The sequence below is a fragment of the Asparagus officinalis genome, chromosome 3 (assembly GCF_001876935.1).
Source record: "Asparagus officinalis chromosome 3, Aspof.V1, whole genome shotgun sequence".
NCBI lineage: Eukaryota > Viridiplantae > Streptophyta > Magnoliopsida > Asparagales > Asparagaceae > Asparagus > Asparagus officinalis.
Window position 1 is genome coordinate 69866761 of NC_033796.1, and position 21030 is coordinate 69887790.

A 21030-nucleotide genomic window follows, 5' to 3' on the forward strand; every position below is an offset into this window, starting at 1 on the left:
CAGAGAGGAGTCAAGGGGAGAGTACCTGTTCAGCCCACACGAGAGTCTGAACGAAAAGATACCTTCGGCCGCGGCATCCTCAGCAGCGCCCGAAGAAGACGGTTCTTTCCTTTTCTTAGAAGCGACCCTCTTCACCTTCGGCGCCATCGGGGGTATGAGGAAGAAGAAATCTGGGTTTACTCTGGGGAAGACAACGAAAAGACTGTAGATCCTCCTGATAGAGAGTAAGGGTGTTAAATACCCTAAGAACCCTAGGCGGTTACTCAATACTTGATTAGACCGTTCAAGGCTAAAACAGTTGAAGGCACGATCTTCAGTAAGGGCCCGGATCGGGCGCGAGGGACGAAGGGCCCCACTACGCCGCAGTCAATACGGAGCTACGTGCCCACATCCTCTCGGCTGATGTAAGCACAAACCGATACGTGGCCAACCGAAAGCGGAGCCCATCTGGCGGCGAATTCGCCGCTGAGATTCCCGCAGGTCGAAATTGATTGCCCTTCTAAAATTTGAGTAAATTCCAAATCCGCCTGTGGATGAAGTCCGCTCGCAGGGGAGACAAGCTCACGGCCGAGACTCGCCGACAGCTGAAGATCGCCCTTGCAACTAACACTCTAGCTAACGCATGTTAGAAGAGGAGCGGAGCGTGCACAGAAGTAACGGTAACCAGAAACGAAAGGACAATTTCATTCATAGAAAGAAATCCTAATACAACTGGCAACCAAAAACAAAGGGATAGTTTCATTCATAGAAAGAAATCCTAGTACAGCCGGCAATCAAAGACGAAAAGGGGCAAATTACAAAGCTTTCAATCGCAATTCCGCCTCACGAATCTCGCTAGCATGGCGATGTTCTAACCTCCTCAGAATCTCCTGGCAAAGATCTTCCTTAGTGCACGAGGCCAAGTCTCGGACGGTCTCTTTGACCTCCTTATGGGCTCGAGCCTTTTCCTCGACGGAGTTAGCCGTCAGTTGCTGACGAGATTCAATGCCTTCCAACTCCTTGACCGCCTGTTCACGAGCCTTCTCCTGAATGGCCAATGAGTCTTGCGCCTTAGCTATAACCTGCTTCAGATTCTCTACCTCTGAAGACAAGCGAGAGACGCGGTTATCGGCCTTCTGTCGCTCGAAGGCCATTCGTTCATCCTCAGCCTTGGCTTGCTCCAACTCTGCTGACAATCTCGCCTCCAGCGACATGGTCTTGTCCAGACGGCGATCGCGTTCTTCCACCGCTGCTCGGACTTCGTCGATTGCAAGATCCACAAGAGTGGAGCTCTTCGCGCGAAGAGCAAGCAACCGTTGCACCGCTTCCTTCACTTCCTCCTTACGCTGGAAGTAGGGCATCGCCACAGTCCGGCCAAGCCTCTTGATTAAGAAGCACACGACGTAGTCGATATCCTCTTCGAAACTCTCGAAAGGGCAATTCTCCTCCAAAGCAAGCCTGATGCATGCGGCTAGAGTGTCTTGGAAATCAGCCAAGGATCGTGCCGCACTCCTTCTTCGCTCACGCTCCAAGGGAGAGAGGATGGCCTCCTCCGCCGTGGATGAAATCCCAGTTGAAGTGCCAGTGGTCATAACCATAGAAGTAAGGATTGGCGCCGCCAAAGCTGGTGTGACCAATGACGCCCTCGGAGCAGCGGTCACAGCATCAACGGCCGCCGCCGACAAGGGAGTGGTCACTTGCAGAGCAGAAGTCTCCCTTTGAAGCGGAGACTCTCGCACTGATGAAAGATCCCCAGCCGACACTGCCGCAGGAGCAGGAGATCCCTCTATTTGGCCGGGTGCATCCTCACAAGCCAACACCTCTTCCTCACTGGATAACGTCTCATGAATCGAGACGTCGTCATCCTCCTCAGATTCACTCGTCTCACTAGACGAGCGACTCGCCCAAGAGGGAAGAGCCTCTTTGCCAGCGGCCTCTTGGACAGGATCAGCTACGAATGCACGAAGAGGGTTAATGGAGGCCCCTCGAAAAGGACCCTATTAACAGTGGGGTACGGTAGAATGAGGAATGTTAAAACTTACGCTCACCTGAGCCTGTAAGCCCCTCTTCATTCCCAGCCTCCTCCTCTTCGTCAGAGGGAATGGAGATCACTTTCTCAACCACACCTGCATAGGCCCAATACAAGTGTCAAAAGGTGTAAGACCAACGTTGCGATCAAGGATACTGTTGCAAAGACTACCTCCTGATGCGGACGCAGAAACCGCTGGAACTCCCGTCGGTGGCCTCACGCCAGACTGCGGAGAAGCGCCCTTCGAAGTCGCCGGGACTACACCCGATGCAGCAGAAGAGGCGGGCAGTGCAGCTCCAGACCCAGACATCGCCGCTCCGGGGATGCTTACCGGAGGAACGTTTTCCTGACCCTCCGCCGCTCGGACGGTCTCCGCTGTCTCATCACGACGGGCCTTCTTGGCCGCCTCCGCTCGGGAACTCTCGGTCGCTGCCTCCCGCTGACGCTTCGAGAGAAGCGAGCTACTCGGAGACAGAAGAGGTGTCCCCATCTGTCCAATTGTCGGACTCTGGACCTATCTTAGGTGTTCAAATTCTCGTGGTTCGCCAGGGGCATCCAACGAAGGACCAAGAGGAGGAACTCGAACCTCGGGAGCCTCAGATTTGTCTAAACCAGCGTCAAAACTCTCAGGGTCCTCCACTGGATCCTCTGAGAACAGCTCCCTAGCGGTTTGATGGCCCCTTCGCCTTGAAGAACGGAGAGCCCCCCTGAGAGGACGATCGCGCTCCGCCAGACATGAGCTCTGGAACCAGAAACCAGCGGGGTTAGCACTGGCGCCCCGATACCACCGGCAGTACAGGAGCGTGTGGTGCAAATCACGATCCTTCGTAGGTAATTCGAAATGAGCCTGGGTACCACTGGCATGGGTCCAGAACCATCCCCGAGCTCCATCCACCAGTCCTCCTTCGAAGTGTAGGCGGGGATTGGCGTTGCCCACGTACAATTGGTCGTACCCGAACTGACGGGCGAACCTGCAGGGGATATACGGCTCGAGATAGCACACAGAACCAGTGCGTAGAATGTGATACCCCGGCTGAATATTCACCAACCATCGAAAAGCACCGCGTGAGAGAGCTGTGGGGCAATCCGCCATCGGCACATCCCTAAGAGACTCGCCGTATCTTCCCCGCCCTTTGGGAGGGCTCAGTCGGAAGAGGTCACTGCAAAACAAAGTCAAGAAAAATCAGGAGGCAGATGCAGATCCGCTTGTCAAGAAGCGAAATTCGCCAGACATGACGAGGCCCGCTTGCACAGGCCACGTTCGCCTTTATTAGACGAAAGTCGAACTCGCCTGTCAGAAGACGAGTTCACTCTCGCCTAATAGAGACCAATCTCGCCTATAAAGGCCGGAATCGCCCAACTCGGATGAAGGTAAAATCCACCTGAAAAGGGGCAGTTTTACCAAAATCACGGGGATTGCCTAACCCACCAAGGCAAGATGAACAACACTCATCTTCCTGGCACGACAGCGGTGACCAACACGAGAACGTTAAAGCAAACTTTCTCAACTTACCCGAACGCGCCTCAGACACATCGGCAGTCACACCGGCGGACAGGCGGTCGGAGTAGCGTCCGGGGCCCTTTCCCTGCACTTTACACCTCTTGGATTTTGGTGCCATTGAAACGAAGCGGGAATTCTTTCTCTTTTGAGAGATTTTCGCACACAGTAACTTTCAAAAAGGGGAAAAGGACGAAACCTATTTAAAGGCGAAAGGGCTTGCAAAGCGAGACACTCGCGTTCAAGAGACGTGGCCGCGATCGAAATCGACAGCCCAGATTGTCCTTCATAACTCGTTCTACAGTTGCGAAAGAGCCATTGAAAAGGGGAACGGGGCGGTCAAAGCCCGAAACCCGAACCAAAACCCACGACTTGATCTAACGGCCGGGTTCGAAAACCACGGCCACGATGCATCGTGGGGCGAGACACGTGAAGCTGACATCATGTTGTCAAGTCACGATCACCACGACCCGACGAGACCGCGCCGCCTTAGCTGGGAAGCACGAAGTCCTATCGACAAACACGTGGCTCATCTCCCATCTAATCTGGTTCCGCCCCAAAAAGGGGAGGTCTCGCCTACGAATACTTGGCCCGACCCCACGAGTCGCACGAAATTTGGCTCCCAAAGACTAATTTCGCCTTGACGATTCATTCGCCCTTAAAGGTAAAATTACGGACAAAGCCAATAGAATGACCTCGCTTGAACGGTTAAGCCCACGCCTCAGACGGCTAAGGGTTAGAGCAGAAATCTTAGCATTAAGCCTAAGAGAAACTATTCAACAACTCATCATACTGAGGGGAATAGTATGGCTAGCCCGATTCAAACGGTGATTGGTAAAGGCACATCAAACCCGTTGATAGCTGAGGGTTTGCTAAAAATCCTAAAAGAAACCCAAAGGCACTTGCTTCGCCGAAGTTTTCTTCATTCAAAGTATTCCAGACCCCACGCAAGCCAGTTTAGGTCTAAAAACTTTGAAGGGGGTCTTGTAGACGGTAAAAAATACCTCTGATAAGCCTACAGGAAATTCGCCCACAAGAAGTCGCTTGCCTAAGCCGCATGGTCATCAAACGTGCTCAGTTCCAGATTCGCCTGAATAATCGACTCGCTTGCACGAGTTGAGATCAGTTGGAATAGCGGAAGTTCGCCTTTCACGCAACTCGCCTGCCTGAGTCCGAAGTCGAATCCGCCTGCAAACCTCCAGGCTGTCAGTACAGCCGACGCTCGGTGTTTGGTCAGATCCACGCAAGCATCTGACAGCCGTTGTCACGCATACGAGGAGGGACTTTCCCACTCTTACGAAACGTGATACAGAGCACAGCTCTTCGAATAACCGCTGACGGTACGAAGGAACAGCGGGATGTCTCCGAACAATGTATGGTCACATCCCATAATTCAAGGAGTAGTCAAGCTGTCCTTCTTCCATTTAAAAGCCCCTTCCATCACACTGGAAGAGAGGTCGCAAAACTTGGAGAAAAGTAATTGAGACCAAGCTGTTAGCAGACCCTTGCATTACAACAACACTGCCTAGTTCTGAGCTCCGACCGCCGGTGAACTAAGCAGACCCGAACTCCATCGATTCGAGCTTCTACTACGAACTGAAGCTCTCCAGCAACTTCGATCGAACGGTCCAAGGGAAGCAAACTCGACACGAGCATCGAGCGAAGCGTCCTATAGCCACCTAAAGTCCCCACACAAAACAAAGAGGGCATTCCCTTTGCTTCTGTTGTAACCATTTGATTATTAGTTTGTAATAAGCTTTCTTATTAATATAAACGAACACTCCCTATTTTCGGGAAATCAAATTTACACCATACATGCTATTAGGCACAGGAGGACGAGTAGATCTCCTTAATATCGGAGCTGGTGCGTCGGGCTCCTGCGCACCGTTCTGTCCAACGGGCTCTTCTGGCTGAGGATCTTCTGCATTGGGTTCTTCCCAGAGGTTACTCGGGGTATCATCTATATCTATAAATGTTGACTCATTCTCTGAATCATCTGTCTTGTGCATGTCCTTATATATCATCTTCTCATTGAATATCATATCTCTGCTCCTAATCACTTTCTTGTTTTCGTTATCCCAAATGCGGTAACCGAACTCATCTTCACCATAACTGATGAAAGTACATTTCTTGGACTTAGGATCAAGCTTATTCCTGCCTTGATCACTAATATGCACATAAGCTATACAACTGAAAATTTTGAGATGTGAGAGGTTTACCTCCTTTCCACACCATACCTCCTCTGATATTCTGTTCTCTAATGGAACCGATGGATCTCGGTTAATCAAGTAAGCTGTTATTTGACCACTTCTGCCCAGAATTGCTTCGGTAGACCTGACTGTATACGGATGCTTCTGGCTCTCTCTGTCAACGTTCTATTCATGCACTCAGCTACACCATTGTGGTGAGGCGTGTCGGGCACGGTTCTCTATATTCCAATCCCGTACTCATAGCAGAATTTCTTGAATCTGATATCTTCATACTCACCACCATTGTCTATTTTGAGTTTCTTTATTCTGAGACCAGTCTCATTCTCGATCATGACTTTTCATCTCTTGAAAACATCAAATACTTCTGACTTATGCTTTAGAAAGTAGACACACATTTTCTGATAGTGATCATCGATAAAAGTCACGAAGTAGTGTTTCCCACCAACGGATACGGTGGTTGTTGGTCCCCAAACATCTGAGTGAACGAGCTCTACCTTATTCATCCTAGGAGTTCTGCCACTTGTCTGAAAGCTAACTCTCTTCTGCTTTTCCAAGTATGCATTCTTCACACATATCTATCTCTACTGATTGTAAACCTGGGAGTTTTCCCTTTGTGTGCATAATCTTCATCCCCTTCTCACTCATATGACTGAGTCTCTATTACCACAACCTTGAAGTCTTGTCGCCTCCCGCAACTGAGATCAAACAATGTGCACCTGCTGTCATATACAAGGTACCAGTCTTCTTGCCTCGGGTAATTATCATTGCGCCTTTTGAAATCATTCAATCATCACCATAGAAAGTCATAGTGTAGCATTTACTAGCCAGCTGGCTTACCGAGATTAAGTTTATTTTCAGGTCGGAAATATGTCTGACATCCTTCAGCTCCCATACTGACCCATTCAACTTAATCTTCACTACACCTTTGCCAATAATGGCACACGGTTGATCATCAATAAGGTATACATTTCCAAGGTTTCTGGGGATATACTTCTCTAGGAATTCTTTCTGAGAAGTAGCATGGAATGATGCTCCAGAGTCCAACACCCAAGACTCCTCCTTGCTCTCCAAAGAGCATATCAATGCATCATCTCCTCCTGAGGTGGAAGCAACATTTGTATCTGCTCTTGCCTCCCACTCCTTCTGTGCACTCTTGTACTGATTCTTGTAGTGCCCGGTTTTCCCATACTTCCAACATTCGATAGCTTTTGAGCTGCTGGGATTCCTGGATTTGGACCTCCTGTCCTCTGATCTATTTCTTCTAGTTGAATTTTGATCTCTTGACTCTGTATGTAATACTGAAGAGGTTATAACTTCACCCGACTCTCTCCGTCGAATTTCCTCATTGAGAACCAGATCACGAACGTCATCGAACTTCAACTTATTGCTTCTCGATGAGCTACTCACAGTTGTGATTGTAGTATTCCAGCTTTCTGGTAGAGAAGATAAAAGGATCAATGTTCGTACTTCTTTATCAAACTCAATATCAACTGAACTCAATTAGGTCGTGACTGTATTGAGTTCATTGAGATAATGTGCTACCGATGCACCTTCCGTCATTCGCAGATTGAATAACCGTCTCATCAAATAAATTTTTTTGAGGCTGATGGCTTCTCATACATGTTTGAGAGTGCTGCCATAAGACTCACCGTGATCTTTTTCTTTGCAATGTTAAAAGCAACATTGCGGATTAACGTCAAACGAATAACCCCGAGGGCCTTTCTGTCTAGAAGATTCCAATCTTCTTCCTTCATACCCTCCGACTTTTTCCCTGAGAGAGGTTGATACAGATTTTTCTGATACAGATAATCCTCTATCTGTATTTTCCAGAATCTGGAATCTAATCTATCAAACTTCTCTAATCTCACATTTTCTTCATCTGTGGCCATCGCTCTCACTTGAATCCGACTCCCTCTAAATTGTTTCAGGCTTTGATACAAGTTATTGGGATAAACCCGGGGCTATGCTAAACCCCTAAAACAACAGAAACATAGTATAAAAAAAAGTACACCAAGATTTACGAGGTTCGGTAAACTTACCTACGTTCTCGGGAGCCACACAATTAATTGTTTATTAATCAACAAGAAATCACAATGTAAGAACAGATCTCAAACTTAAGATCTCTCGATAAATATAATCATTACTATAGCTACAGTACGATTTCCTTCTTCTTAAATACCCCCTCAATCTTTGAGAGCTGGGAAAAGGACCCCCCCCCGCTCTCTTAAATCTCCCCTCTAATTCTAAGAGAGATGGAGAAAAAGAATCACTAGCCACCCCCTTTAATTTCTCCCCTCAACAATTGATGAGCGCTGGAAAAAATCGGAGCTCAAAAGGGTCGTTGCCGCATGGAAGAAAAAACGCAAGAAGAAGCTATGAGGAAGGAGCTATGGGTTCCCTTTTATAAGGGAACCCTAGCTACAGCTGGCGATAGCTGTCGACAGCCTGGAGCGCCGACCCCGCCTGGATTCCACGCTTGAGCTCGCCTGAAGAACCCCCCCAACCTCGCCTGAAGAAGTTCCTCGCATGCATGAAGTCGCCTGCTTCAACCCCGAGCTCGCCTGAACTTGTCGACCACGAGCTCGCCCGATGTCGACCCCACCTGACTGCCTCTTGATCTCGCTCGAGCTCGCTTGCCACGAGCTCGCCTGCTTCTGGACCTCACACGCTCATGAGCTCTCCTGTGGATCTACGTCGATCTCGCTTGAGCTTCATCCTTGCCTGGAGCTCCTCGCCTGAAGCTCCTCACCATCGTCTCAAGCTCGCCTGCAGGTTTGGTCTACACCCAAACCAACACCACAGTCATCATCCAGTTGAATAGAGATATGTGGTGCAGACTAGAAGTCAATCAGGAAGCCAAAAAAATACATAAATAAGATTCAAAGAAAAGTATTTGTACATCTTCATCATCATCATAACTGTAAGGGGCACTGGAGCAGCTTATACTGCCTGAATCAGTTGTGTATTCATAATCATCATTAGATGATGCATGAATTTGACCATTTACTGGAATTCATTCATGATGGCACGCAAAGCAACTCGTGTCATCTTCACATTCTGTTGAAGGAATGAATGCATCCTACATCAAACAGATATCTGTGAGCAAACATGGGGGCCCACCCACTCACGTGGGTGAAACAATTCTTCAACTGCAGGGAGAGCACGTGAACGAGAGCATTGTGTTTCAGTTGTTTCCCTTTCCGCGTGAGAAGATAAAGCACATGAATGTGAGGCCCACCCGATTGCTATCAGCCTATAAATTCTCTAACTATTCTAGGGTTTCGTGCGAGCAAGTAGGGGAGAGCGTGAAATTAATTGCGGCCAAGTGTTTTCTCTCTTGTTCGTTGGCAGCGTGCACGGAAGGGTTGACGGCTGCGGAACAGGAGCAAGGCAGAGAGAGAATTGAGGGGGTGCAGGGTCTTTTGGCGGCTACAGTGCGGAGAGAGAGAGGTGGCTGTCTTGGGTTTTGTGAAGAGAGAAAAAGTATTTGGAGGCTGACATTTTCTTGTGAAGAAAAGCAAGGAGCCTATTTGAGGGTTTAGATTATGAGAGTTGTAAACCCATTTGTATTCTTTTTCTCTATAATAGTAGATCTCCCCCTCCTTGCCCCGTGGACGTAGGCAGTTTACCGAACCACGTAAAATTGTTTGTTTGAGTTTGTGGCCATTGTAATAGTTTTTTAGGATCCCTCGACACGCAGTCCTAGAGCTGACGAGAGGAAGAGCAAATATCCCACTTTGATGGGATATTAGGCTTCAGATTCTTGTTCCCTTTGAGAAACAAGAATTCTTATCGATCTTTCTCTCTTATTGTGCACCAGAAACTCTGCCAAAATTTTCGCTGCGCACAACAAGTGGTATCAGAGCCCAGATTCCAGATCTAGGGTTTGGTTGGAGGAGTAGATCAATTTGGAGGCCCGTTTAGGACTTCGTTGGTGATAAAGGTAGGATCTTTTGGTAAAGACTCTATCTTTCAGTTTTGGATCTATTCTTTATTCGTTGGTGCGTAAGATGTCGGGGAAAGAAGGTGTTTCGGGTGTCGAGGGTGGTGCTTCTGGTGTGAAGACCATTCAGAGTTTGAATATCCACTCTATGAAGATAGATGTGGAGAAGTTTAATGGCACAAACAATTTTAGATTATGGAGATGCGAGGGCGCAGAATTTGGAGGATACATTAGAGTTAGATGGCAAGCCAGATGACGTTGAAGAGAAGGTTTGGAAGAAGATGAATCGAACGGCGTGTGGTGTGATTAGATCTTGTTTAACTCAAGATCTAAAATATGATGTGATGAATGAGACTTCTGCAAAGAAGATTTGGGAGATTCTCGAAAGCAAGTATTTGACCAAGAGTGTGGAAAATCGCTTTCATTTGAAGAGGAAACTTTATCGTTTCCAGTTAAAGAAGGGAACCTCCATTAGAGATCACATGAACCACTACACAAAGCTTCTTGCGGATTTGGCGAATGTGGATGTCAAGATTGAAGATGAGGACAAGGCGTTGCTGTTGTTGAGTTCCTTGCCCGACGAGGAATATGAGACCTTCGTTCTTACTCTGATTAATGGGAAGGCATCACTTTCGTATAGTGAGGTCACTGCTGCATTGGTGAATTATCAGCTTCGGAAGAAGGATAAGGAGAATTCGACTGAGTCGGTAGCAGAGGCGTTAGTCGCAAGAGGGAAGAATCCAAACCGGAAGAATTGGAAGTCACAGTCTAGAGTAGGGCATCCTACAATTGGAAAAGATCAGTGTGCTTGGTGCAAGGAGACTGGTCATTGGAAGAAAGACTGCCCAAAGCTCGACGAATGGATGAAGAATAAGAAGAAGGGAAAAGGGAAGCAACCATCATCAGAAGCAAACATCGTATCGGATGGTAATAATTCTGACTCTTCTATTTATTCGCTTTCTATCAGTCCTACAGATAGCTATTCGGAGGAATCTGAATGGATGTTGGATAGTGGTGCGACCTATCATGTGTGCCCTAGAAGGGAATGGTTCTCCAGTTTTGAGAAGCTGGTGGATAGTGGTGTGGTGTACATGGCTGATAACCGTGCATGCCAGATCCTTGGGATAGGAAGAATTCGCATAAAGATGTTTGACGGGACTGTTAGAGAGTTAAACGATGTGAGATATGTTCCTTCTTTGAGGAAGAACTTGATCTCGATTGGAGCTTTGGTTGGAGAGGGTCTGAAGGTTCGTGTTGAGGACATGGTTCTCGAGATTGCGAGAGACTCTCGTATTTTGATGAAGGGCGTCAGGAGAAATAACCTGTATTACTTGACTGGAGGTATAGTGGCAGGTGGAGAGCTGACGACTTCTGTTGATTCGACTAGACTGCGGCATTTGGGGCTTGGAAAGTCCTAGTAGTCTCTAACAGATTGAAGAAGTGTGTAATAGACAGAAAGGTGAAGGTACTCCATTCTGGTGGGAGGTACAAGATGGACCTGTTTCTGTATTGGAGCCGAGCTCACGGCATTTCGAGACACTTCGTTGGAAAGGAAATCTTGGGGCAGCTAGATAGGGTGACAAATTTGGAGAACCGTACCTTACTGGAGGAGGATCGGTGTTTGATGTCAAGCAATGGTCTGCAGAAGAGTTTCTGGATAGAGGCTTCGACATATTTGGGTCATCCTATTAAAGAGTTATCAACTGCTGTGATTGGAGGTAAAACTCCGTTGGATGTTTGGTCTGATAGTGTCACTTTGGTTGAGGCTTCGATGAGGGAGCTAATTGACTCTCAGCAGGTGGAGAGTTTTGGACAGACCTTAGAGGTATCGCAACAGGTGGAGACTGATGCTACTCCACATTAGGTGGGGATTTTCTCACATACTCCAAGTCATTCTGCATTGGTTGGGATTCCAGCTGAGGTGACACAACGTGGAAGTCATTTGGATTCGGATGCAGATGATGAGTTGGGTTTTGACTCGAGTGCAGCTGATAGATGCAGTTTGGATATGACCATTGGTTCACCTCAGGTAGAGGTGTTTGAGGCCATTGGAGGTGCTATCATCCGCAGAGTTGATGATATTGGAGAAGGGTTGCGAACTCTTCTATTGGATTGATGTCGTTCGCGGCCATTTGGGTGAACTACGTTCGGCTTGATTCCTTGGGTAAGAGGATACGTAGGCAGTCTTTATGATGCAGCCGGGTTTGGATTGGATGGGGGTGAGATCGATTTGGTGAGTTGATACCGATATTTGGGTGAGTGTTCGCACTCCCGTTTGGGTCTCGACTTGTTATGGATTGAGTCTGTTGTCGTGAATTATTTCACGGTGTACTGGACACAACAAGTGAGACATTTAGTTTGGTTGGTGTCGGCTCAGTTTTGTGAAAACTTCACCGAGGTGGAGAATTGTGAGCAAACATGGGGGCCCACCCACTCACGTGTGTGAAACAATTCTTCAACTGCAGGGAGAGCACGTGAACGAGAGCATTGTGTTTCGGCTGTTTCCCTTTCCGCGTGAGAAGATAGAGCACATGAATGTGAGGCCCACCCGATTGCTATCAGCCTATAAATTCTCTAACTATTCTAGGGTTTCGTGCGAGCAAGTAGGGGAGAGCGTGAAATTAATTACGGCCAAGTGTTTTCTCTCTTGTTCGTTGGCAGCGTGCACGGAAGGGTTGACGGCTGCGGAACAGGAGCAAGGCAGAGAGAAAATTGAGGGGGTGCAGGGTCTTTTGGCGGCTACAGTGCGGAGAGAGAGAGGTGGCTGTCTTGGGTTTTGTGAAGAGAGAAAAAGTATTTGGAGGCTGACCTTTTCTTGTGAAGAAAAGCAATGAGCCTATTTGAGGGTTTAGATTGTGAGAGTTGTAAACCCATTTGTATTCTTTTTCTCTATAATAGTAGATCTCCCCCTCCTTGCCCCGTGGACGTAGGCAGTTTGCCGAACCACGTAAAATTGTTTGTTTGAGTTTGTGGCCATTGTAATAGTTTTTTAGGATCCCTCGACGCACAGTCCTAGAGCTGACGAGAGGAAGAGCAAATATCCCACTTTGATGGGATATTAGGCTTCAGATTCTTGTTCCCTTTGAGAAACAAGAATTCTTATCGATATTTCTCTCTTATTGTGCACCAGAAACTCTGCCGAAATTTCTGCTGCGCACAACAATATCATCTCAAGCGATCATGAACTCATGTTCGGCTAAATAACCTTCTTTTGTGCGAGCATATCCCAGTTGATGTTTTTGAAGAAGGGATGTGATTTTACCCGTCCTAATGACCAAAATTGTTTCGGAACTGGAGAATACAACATGCATTGCGTTCATCATAACTCTCATGTCCCCGTTGCTCCAAGTCTTTAGAGTGGATTTTGGATCAATAATCTGAATGAAAAAGCAAAAGAAGCAAGACGGTAGATGTACTAAAATGCTTATCTTTGCCAAAGGACCTTGCCAGTGCATATTACTTGGAAGTTTCATAACTAAAACGCTTATCTGATTGTCCAGTGTTATACAAGACCACTTGAGTATTTGTCCTCGTTGAATGGCAACAGGTTGACGCATATTGACTACTATGTTTGATTACAGAGATTTTATAAACTAAGATCACTCAATTGCAGAGGAGGACATTGTGGAAGAGTGAGCAGTTCCTGGTTGAGGGTTGTGGAACCTCAGATTCTGAAGTGGATCTTCTATTGACTGTTCCTCTATTATTTGAAACACTTGATGTATAATCCAATCCAATAAGATGTAAAGGTTCATATGTTATATGTTTTGTAGCACAAACTCTGCTAAACGTTGGTGAATTATTTGAGGCATGAATTTCCTTGTCTCCTTGTAATTTACTTTATGTATTGCTTTCAAATTATCTCTGTCTGAAATCTATGGTATTCGTATGTCCATTTCAGTGCTAGTTAAGTTATAAGTACTTCACCTACAGCGTACAAACAACCATCCAAGGTTCAGGTCATTTTCCTCTATATGCCAAAGCATCAAGTACATCACACAGAACAGACAAATGCCACTGACCTTGGATCCCAATGCGCTTGCATAGCAACCTTCTCATAGTAAATGTCACCAAACAAGAAAACGTGCGCACTTTAGAAACCTCAGATCAGTGTTATCAAAACTAGATGTGCAACGTGGAGTGCAAAGTTTCTTTACGCGCACATGCACGAGGCACAATGTGATGTTTGTTGGCGCCTGTGGTTAAATCTGGAATAATACAGATATATAACAGCAAAAAACTGAACAGAAAACTGAGGTGCAGTAATTTAAAAATTTTCAACTCAGCTACTGTGCGTTTGTAAAACGCTGTGCTTAAAGCATTATTTGGCCTACTCCGGTGCAAGAATCCCAAGGCCAAATTGCTTCCAGGAACAGCAGTCCAGTACTCTGGTGTGCACCGACCTACTTCTCGATCTATAAGGCAAATATCTCATCGATCTATCAGGCAAAGATCCCCTCGATCTATCAGGCAAAGATCTCCTCGATCTATAAGACCTTCTCGGTCTAGGCACTGTTCCTATAAGAACTAGCTATTCTACAACATATATATCTGTATATATTGATTGTTATTTTTTGAATGAATTTTTCTTAAGGATTTGGAGTCTATTTATAGCATTTGGGAAAATACTATGCACTAATAAAATAATATATTTTACTATGCATGTGGGGCCCGCGTCCTAAATTTTTAACGTTCAGCAACCCACGTTTTCGCGTTTTAAAAACTTATTTTAAACTTTGCTGCATAACTGCACTTTTGGACTTTTAATTTTCAAAGATGGTTGCAAGCTTTTTGGACTTTAGTTTAAAAAGTTATCCAACAATGCTCACGCCCGAGCGAAGCAAGGCTCACAGGATCGACATAATTTTTCAGGATAGATAATCAAGCATGAACGAACTTGTTTATGAATTTCCACATAAAAATATGTCAAGATAAATAATATCTACTACCAAATCTCCAAACAAGGTATTAATTTATGACGTTAACATGCCCGACATAATAGTAAAGTTCCAAATTTTACAAATCAATAGTCAAATCGAGACTAAAATTGGGAAAAATAAATCAAATAGTAGATGATGATGAGTTAGGGTCCTCAATCGGGCTACTAAAATGGTCTAATGGATTTATTTTTCTTTTTGAGATGTGGATTACAGGTTTAAAGAACCAAATGGAATGATGAAGAATAAAAATATACGAGTTTATGCCTCGTGTGAAGCACCCGCACGCAGGGCACATGCAAGATGCACAAAGACACCATTGCCATAGATACGGGGCAATTCGCGACCATCCCGCATCGCAGGGCACACCAAGGGCAGGGATGTGTGCGCCTTTAATATCATTGCCTCAGATAAATCACCAACAGATGTAGTCCCTTCAAAAAAAATTCACTTCACTCTCTGGCGCATAAAGGTGTCTTTGAGAGTAAGAACCTCATGGCCACCGTTAAGAGGAGAAAGGAAACCAGGCATTCTGAAGCTAGTTCACCCCCAGTGGCTTCTAGGAGGGTCCATCAACGGCCAGGAATGATAGAGATGGACTCGGGGCACTACTACATCACGGTGCCTAATTTTTTCAAGAACGCGCACCTTCCGGTCTGACTGGACGCCGTGCACGAGAGAAACATGATAAATTACATTGGAAGAGGAAAAGGGGATGAAATAGTGCACATCGCGCTCTCATCCATGTGGTTGTCAGGATTTGTGCTGATTACAGGCGACGGCGGGACAATTGGAGAATGTGTGTTTCAAGTTGCGGTTCGATTTACCGAGAGTTGCAAGCAGTGAAAGAAAATCTTTGCAAGAATCGAAAATATTTGTATCCTTTATGCGCGCCTATGAATATAGTTCAGGTGTGGCTTCGAAAGAGGTTTCTGCATCTGAGGGTTGGCTCTAGTATTCCGAGGGCTTCATTCGTAATGAAGGTTCTCTGAGGACCCTTGTAATTTTCAGTGGCAGCCTTACGTGGCTTAATGGAAGAAAAAGAGAGAAAACTCCGATGAAGTTTTCCAGTCATTTGCTAAGTGTTTGAGGGCTTGTGAATTGGTAGGGTTGGATTGTATCGAACAATATCAACCCTCATCGGGTGGCAACGCAGTTCGGTTTGGATCAAGGTATACCGAATTTTATTCCACGTCTGAATGATACACGGGAGATTGCTTGGAGAACTTACGGCATTAGTTTGAAGAATGTAGAGCTCTGTGTTACTCGGGTACCCAAATTGGTGGAGGAGCATGAAGGAGAAGAGGAAGGAAGCCCATGATTTGTCTGTTAGCAAAAAATAAGAAAATGAATGGTTTTAGTGACATTGAGTTCTGCTCTTAGACCTCATGGAACTAGTGGTGCTTGTGCAATGCAACAGAGAGAAGAGCCTGGACATGATTCTGTCAATGAAGAGGGAATCACAATAACTATCAAGAAAGCAAGTGATGGAGAAGTTCATCATGAAGCAGAAGAGAGCGACGTGATAGAAGAGAGTGATTTCGATAGGAATAGTTATGTCAACACCCATGTCAGCATAAATTGTCACGTGTCAGCATAAATTTTGTCACGTGAGCCATTCGCCACTTGGCTTTTGGCCGCCAACGCGAAAAATGGGCCTTATTGACTAAAAGGCTGAGAAAAAATATCTTGTTGTCGCCGGGTTTTTTAAATATATCAAATTGGCAAACATGGTCGAATAAAAATACCAATTTGGTAATTTAGCCCATTGTGGGGATAAATTGGGGTAGATTTTGAAATGGCTCTACAGAATGATTGAATCAATAGTTGCTTATATGACTGTACATGTACTCTTACACAAAAAAGTGGTTCGTAAATTGTAAAAAGGGAACTATGAATTACAACAGGCTCGGTTAGTAAATTAGGGTTCACTACTTCCACGATGATGGAATCACAGGATCCTAATTTAGTTACTGCAATATAGTGCACGTGTGTTGCATGTGGAAATAATTGTCTCACGTTAATGAAAAAATTTTCGTAGTATGAAATTGCAAAGTCAATTGGAATATGAATCACATTCTTTGACATAATCTTAATGGCACCCCCCCCCCCCCCCCCCCCCCCCCCCAAACACACACACACACACACACACACACACACAAAAGAAAGAAAGAAAAATTCTTAGGACAATTGGAAACAGAAATCCTACAAAGATTAAAACATTCCCTGAGGGAAACTCTTCATATGGTATTTGGATGAAATGGTAAATCTTTACACTAAATGTTACTGTGCTGAATCACCAAAACTGGTTAACAAAAAGAAACGTACCCAGTCAAGGAAAAAAAAAGTTAAATCTATACATACAACCAATGCATATCTAAGAACTAAAATAGCCTACTAGAAAAAGAATGAAAGAATCAAAACAGGAAGAACTTCACCCTAATAGGGCTCAGCTTGAACCAACATATTGGCAACAGAGGTAAACTGGCATCGCCACTGCATGTTGGCAGCTTCCTATATCCACGTATCATATGAACAAGATGTCGGCAGAACTTCCCGATATTTTGAAAACACAAGGGGTATTAAGATTCCATTTTCTCCAAAAAAAAAAAGGTATCTTAAGGATTGCAAGCATTTGCCTCATCTTCACTTGACTTTGTTATGAGATCATAGTTTATGGAAGCCAGCTGAGATATATTCTGAGAAAAGGGATTGAAAAGCTACATTAGATTTTTTTCTTTGGATCTACTCATAATGTACAGAAAGTACACGGTTGGAATGTCCTACCTTAAATGAGAAGTTACTAAATGAGTACTTCTTTGGAGCTCCAAACTCCGTCATACTGCCACATTCATCATCCTGTTGAATAGATACCAAAAGCAAGGGAGGGAAAAAACTGTCGGTTGAAAGTTCAATTACCATAAAGAAACGGAAAAAAGAACAATAAGATCAAAAGGTGATCTTCATACATCCTCATTATCATCATAACTGTATGGGCTACTGGAGCAGCTTCTACTGCCTGAATCAGTTGAGCATTCATAATCATCATTTGGTGATGCATGAATTTGACCATCTGCTGAATTCCACTCATGACGGCAAGCAAAATAACTTGTGTCATCTTCACATTCTGTTGAAGGAATGAATGCAGCCTGCATCAAATAGTTATCATCTTAAATTGTCATGATTATGGTGATAGATTACATATCATGGGTATAAACGGCCTTTTTCAAGTTCCACAAAATCACCTTCTTTTGTGCGAGCATATCCCAGTTGATGCTTTTGAAGAAGGGATGTGACTTCACCTGTCCTAATGACCAAACTTGTTTCAGAATTGAAGAATATAATACGCATCGGGTTCATCATAACAAATGAGATTTACCTCTCCTGCTCCAGTTGCTCCAAGTCTTTGAAGTGGATTTTGGATCAGTAATCTGAACGAAAAGCAAAAAAGCAAGATGGTAGATGTACTGAGATGCAAACATTATCTTTATGATTTTTTTTCTTTTTTACTTTAAAAATGCCAAGAACTTCATTTCACATTGTTTTATTATCACTTAATTTTCAGTTCTGATGACCTTCGGATTATATATGACTTGTCACAAGCAATAGTGCAAGTAGTCTTAACAATTAAATTAAATGGGTTAATTGTGGATAGACCTCCTGTTGTATCACTTGTTTTATAATTACTACCCCTCTAGTTTTATTGTTGAAGATAGACCCCCTAAGCAATTTTTTTACTCTTTTACCATTAAGGGACATACTTGTCAAAAACAACTTTCTCTGAAGGTACGAGAGTCAGAAATTTTAAATCAGGAGGTCTATCTGCAACAATGAAACTAGAGGGGTAGTAAGTTCAAAACAGTGATAATACCGGGGGTCTATCTGCAACTAACCCTAAATAGAATCAAAGTAAGGAAATAATAACAAAATGTTTGAACTTTCTGTGAATGGTTAAACAGAGAAGGAGCATGGAATTCTATGATTCTCACTTGTCAACCAAGTCATAAGCATCATGGCTTATCTCCTCCGGAACATGTGGCCAGGGTATATCTCGGTTCATAATATTATCAAAAATTTTCTGCAGTTAAACAGCATGGATCAGTACAAAAGGAAACATATAAGATAAAAAGTCCAAATCTAGCCACATTACTAATACAAGTTATTTTTAATCATGACTTCTTCCCAGTATATGAACACATTCAATTATATTTATACTTTTATAGTTGTCTTTTGTTCACAACAGTTGTCAGTTAGCAATCATAAATCCCAAACATCTAGTAATTTACAACTCTAGATATTAAAAGAGTTAACTTCCAATAAGTTTCATGTAAATATGATGAACCTTTTCCCCTTTTCTGGAACATCTATAAATTTTTTACATTACAGTGCATTCTACCTAATTAAGACAATAAAGGATTATCAATTATGTTTTTAGCTGACACTCATGATTTTTTTCTCTTCATTTATTTTATTTTACACATTGTTAGCTCTTTATCAATTCCAATAAGATTTGTCATGTAAATAAGGTAATCTAAACACTAATAGAATATCATCGACCAACCTTTGAACCACTGAACTGTGAAATAGCATACCTGTGGGTGTTCCGCATTGAATGGGGGAATGCCAACTAGAAGTTCAAAAAGAATAACGCCTACAGACCACCAGTCTGCAGTCTGACCTACAATTCAAGAATTACAAGTGAAAAATAATATGAGATGAATACACTGACATGCACATGCATGTGCACCAATGCTCACATGCATGCATGCATGCACGCCAATATAAAGGTTTGTTAGTATGACAAACCATGGCTCATTCCGAGAAGGATCTCAGGTGCCAAATAATCAGGTGTGCCAACAGCTGACTGCTTTCTCCTCTGCTCTCTTATCTCTGCTCGAACAGATGCAGGAATTGGTTTATGCTCACTTTGGAGAACGACACTGCTAACATCTGGGCCCGATAAATCATCAGTACTGTTGATAAGACCAACCTTAGACAGTCCAAAATCAGTCAGCTGTACCAGCAGATAAAGAACTTTGTGAGAACTGTATTTTTTTTAAAAAGAAGTAAAATGAAGTATAAAAATGGTGAACTGCAGAACTGTAAGCCTATAAAGAAAGGTATTTCTATCAATTGAAAAAATGAATGTCTTTCCATATTGTTATTGTGCATCAGGCGTACGCAACAGTGAACACTGGCTAAAAAAAGTTACAAATCCTTCAAGAATTTAAATCATGTTCAATTTAAATATCGTATATATATCATCAAGAGAAGCTACTTTTTCATCCCTATACTAATAGCAAATCATGGATCCTATTTTTATTATTCTGTCGAGGGATCCAATGCACTCATACGTGCGCTAGAATCTGTAGTTTGTTACTACAGCATCCATTAAAAAGAGAGATACTTGTCCCAATTCTTGGGGTTAGCAATATGAAACCCTTTATTAAAATTCAGTTCTAGAAGGGCCAACTTAGGGCCTCCATATTTCTGCATACCAACTCCATGGAACATAATTAAAATTCTCTCTTCGCTTCGATTACTAACAGACAGAAACAAATTTAAATTGAATTGAGAAACGATGGTTTTCTTTTCTTATTAGTTAAACCAGAAGAATAAGAAGTAATAATGAATCATAAATAAAGTACATGAAACCAATGAGATACTAACCTTAATATGACCATCACGACCAATTAATAAGTTATCTGGCTTCAGATCTCGATGAATGACACTCAGCGAATGTAAGTATTCCAGTGCAAGAACCTGAAACAGATACAGACTAGATGTATATCACCATCTAAGTTGGAGTTTCCTTTGGCATTCGAAGATAACAAAGTAATGTCTTTTCAGAAAGGATAAACAAGTAAATATGCGCTTACTAATTCAGCAACGTATGTTCGTGCCATTTCTTCATCCAGGCAACCTAAATTTCTCAGTAAAGAGTATAGATCACCCCCATTCAGGTACTCCATGACCAAGTAAAGATTCTGACCTGTTGATTACAATCAAAATTAGAACATATCTCCACTAAACAGTCTGAAATTTGCAAGCTTGGAAACCTGCTCACCACAAACGGATTGCGAACTGAGATGAGGATGTTCCTCTCAGCTAAGATACTTTCAACTGCATTCTTACGAATCATATCAGACTTTTTAAGAACCTATATAGATGAGGAATACGGTATTATTTCCTTGAAGAATCATATTTTATTAAGTCATTAGAAGTCACGAGTCATTCTTATGGAAGATTACCAAAGGAAAATATGTTTTATTCAGTTAAACAGCTTATTGCTTATGTATAAACAGATCTGCCTGCAGAAATATTTGGCAGAAGAAAATAATACAAATATTGATATGACGTGGTGTTATATCTTGATACCAAGCAGCATAGATGATCTAGTTTAAAATTGCACACTGCAGAAATAAAAATCCTAA

The 21030-nt window shown here is 43.7% G+C and overlaps 2 protein-coding genes across 2 annotated transcripts in view; both read right to left on the reverse strand.

Annotated features, from left to right (window-relative positions):
• LOC109835260 (actin cytoskeleton-regulatory complex protein PAN1-like) lies at nt 795-2318 on the reverse strand. The gene is made up of 3 exons (XM_020403243.1): nt 2180-2318; nt 2028-2105; nt 795-1930 (listed from the first exon to the last, which is right to left on the reverse strand). Exons 1-3 carry the CDS (start codon nt 2316-2318, stop codon nt 795-797), a joined length of 1353 nt encoding a protein of 450 aa, XP_020258832.1.
• LOC109835261 (probable serine/threonine protein kinase IRE) overlaps nt 16811-21030 on the reverse strand; it is a 41878-nt gene continuing 37658 nt past the window's right edge. The window contains exons 6-16 of the mRNA XM_020403244.1: nt 20630-20756; nt 20476-20588; nt 20267-20359; nt 19403-19610; nt 19189-19274; nt 18586-18674; nt 17976-18027; nt 17842-17898; nt 17566-17745; nt 17384-17455; nt 16811-17295 (exon numbers count right to left, since the gene is read on the reverse strand). Of these exons, the coding sequence (XP_020258833.1) occupies nt 17215-17295; nt 17384-17455; nt 17566-17745; nt 17842-17898; nt 17976-18027; nt 18586-18674; nt 19189-19274; nt 19403-19610; nt 20267-20359; nt 20476-20588; nt 20630-20756 (1158 nt within the window). The 3' untranslated portion in view covers nt 16811-17214. The remainder of the gene's footprint in view (nt 17296-17383; nt 17456-17565; nt 17746-17841; nt 17899-17975; nt 18028-18585; nt 18675-19188; nt 19275-19402; nt 19611-20266; nt 20360-20475; nt 20589-20629; nt 20757-21030) is intronic.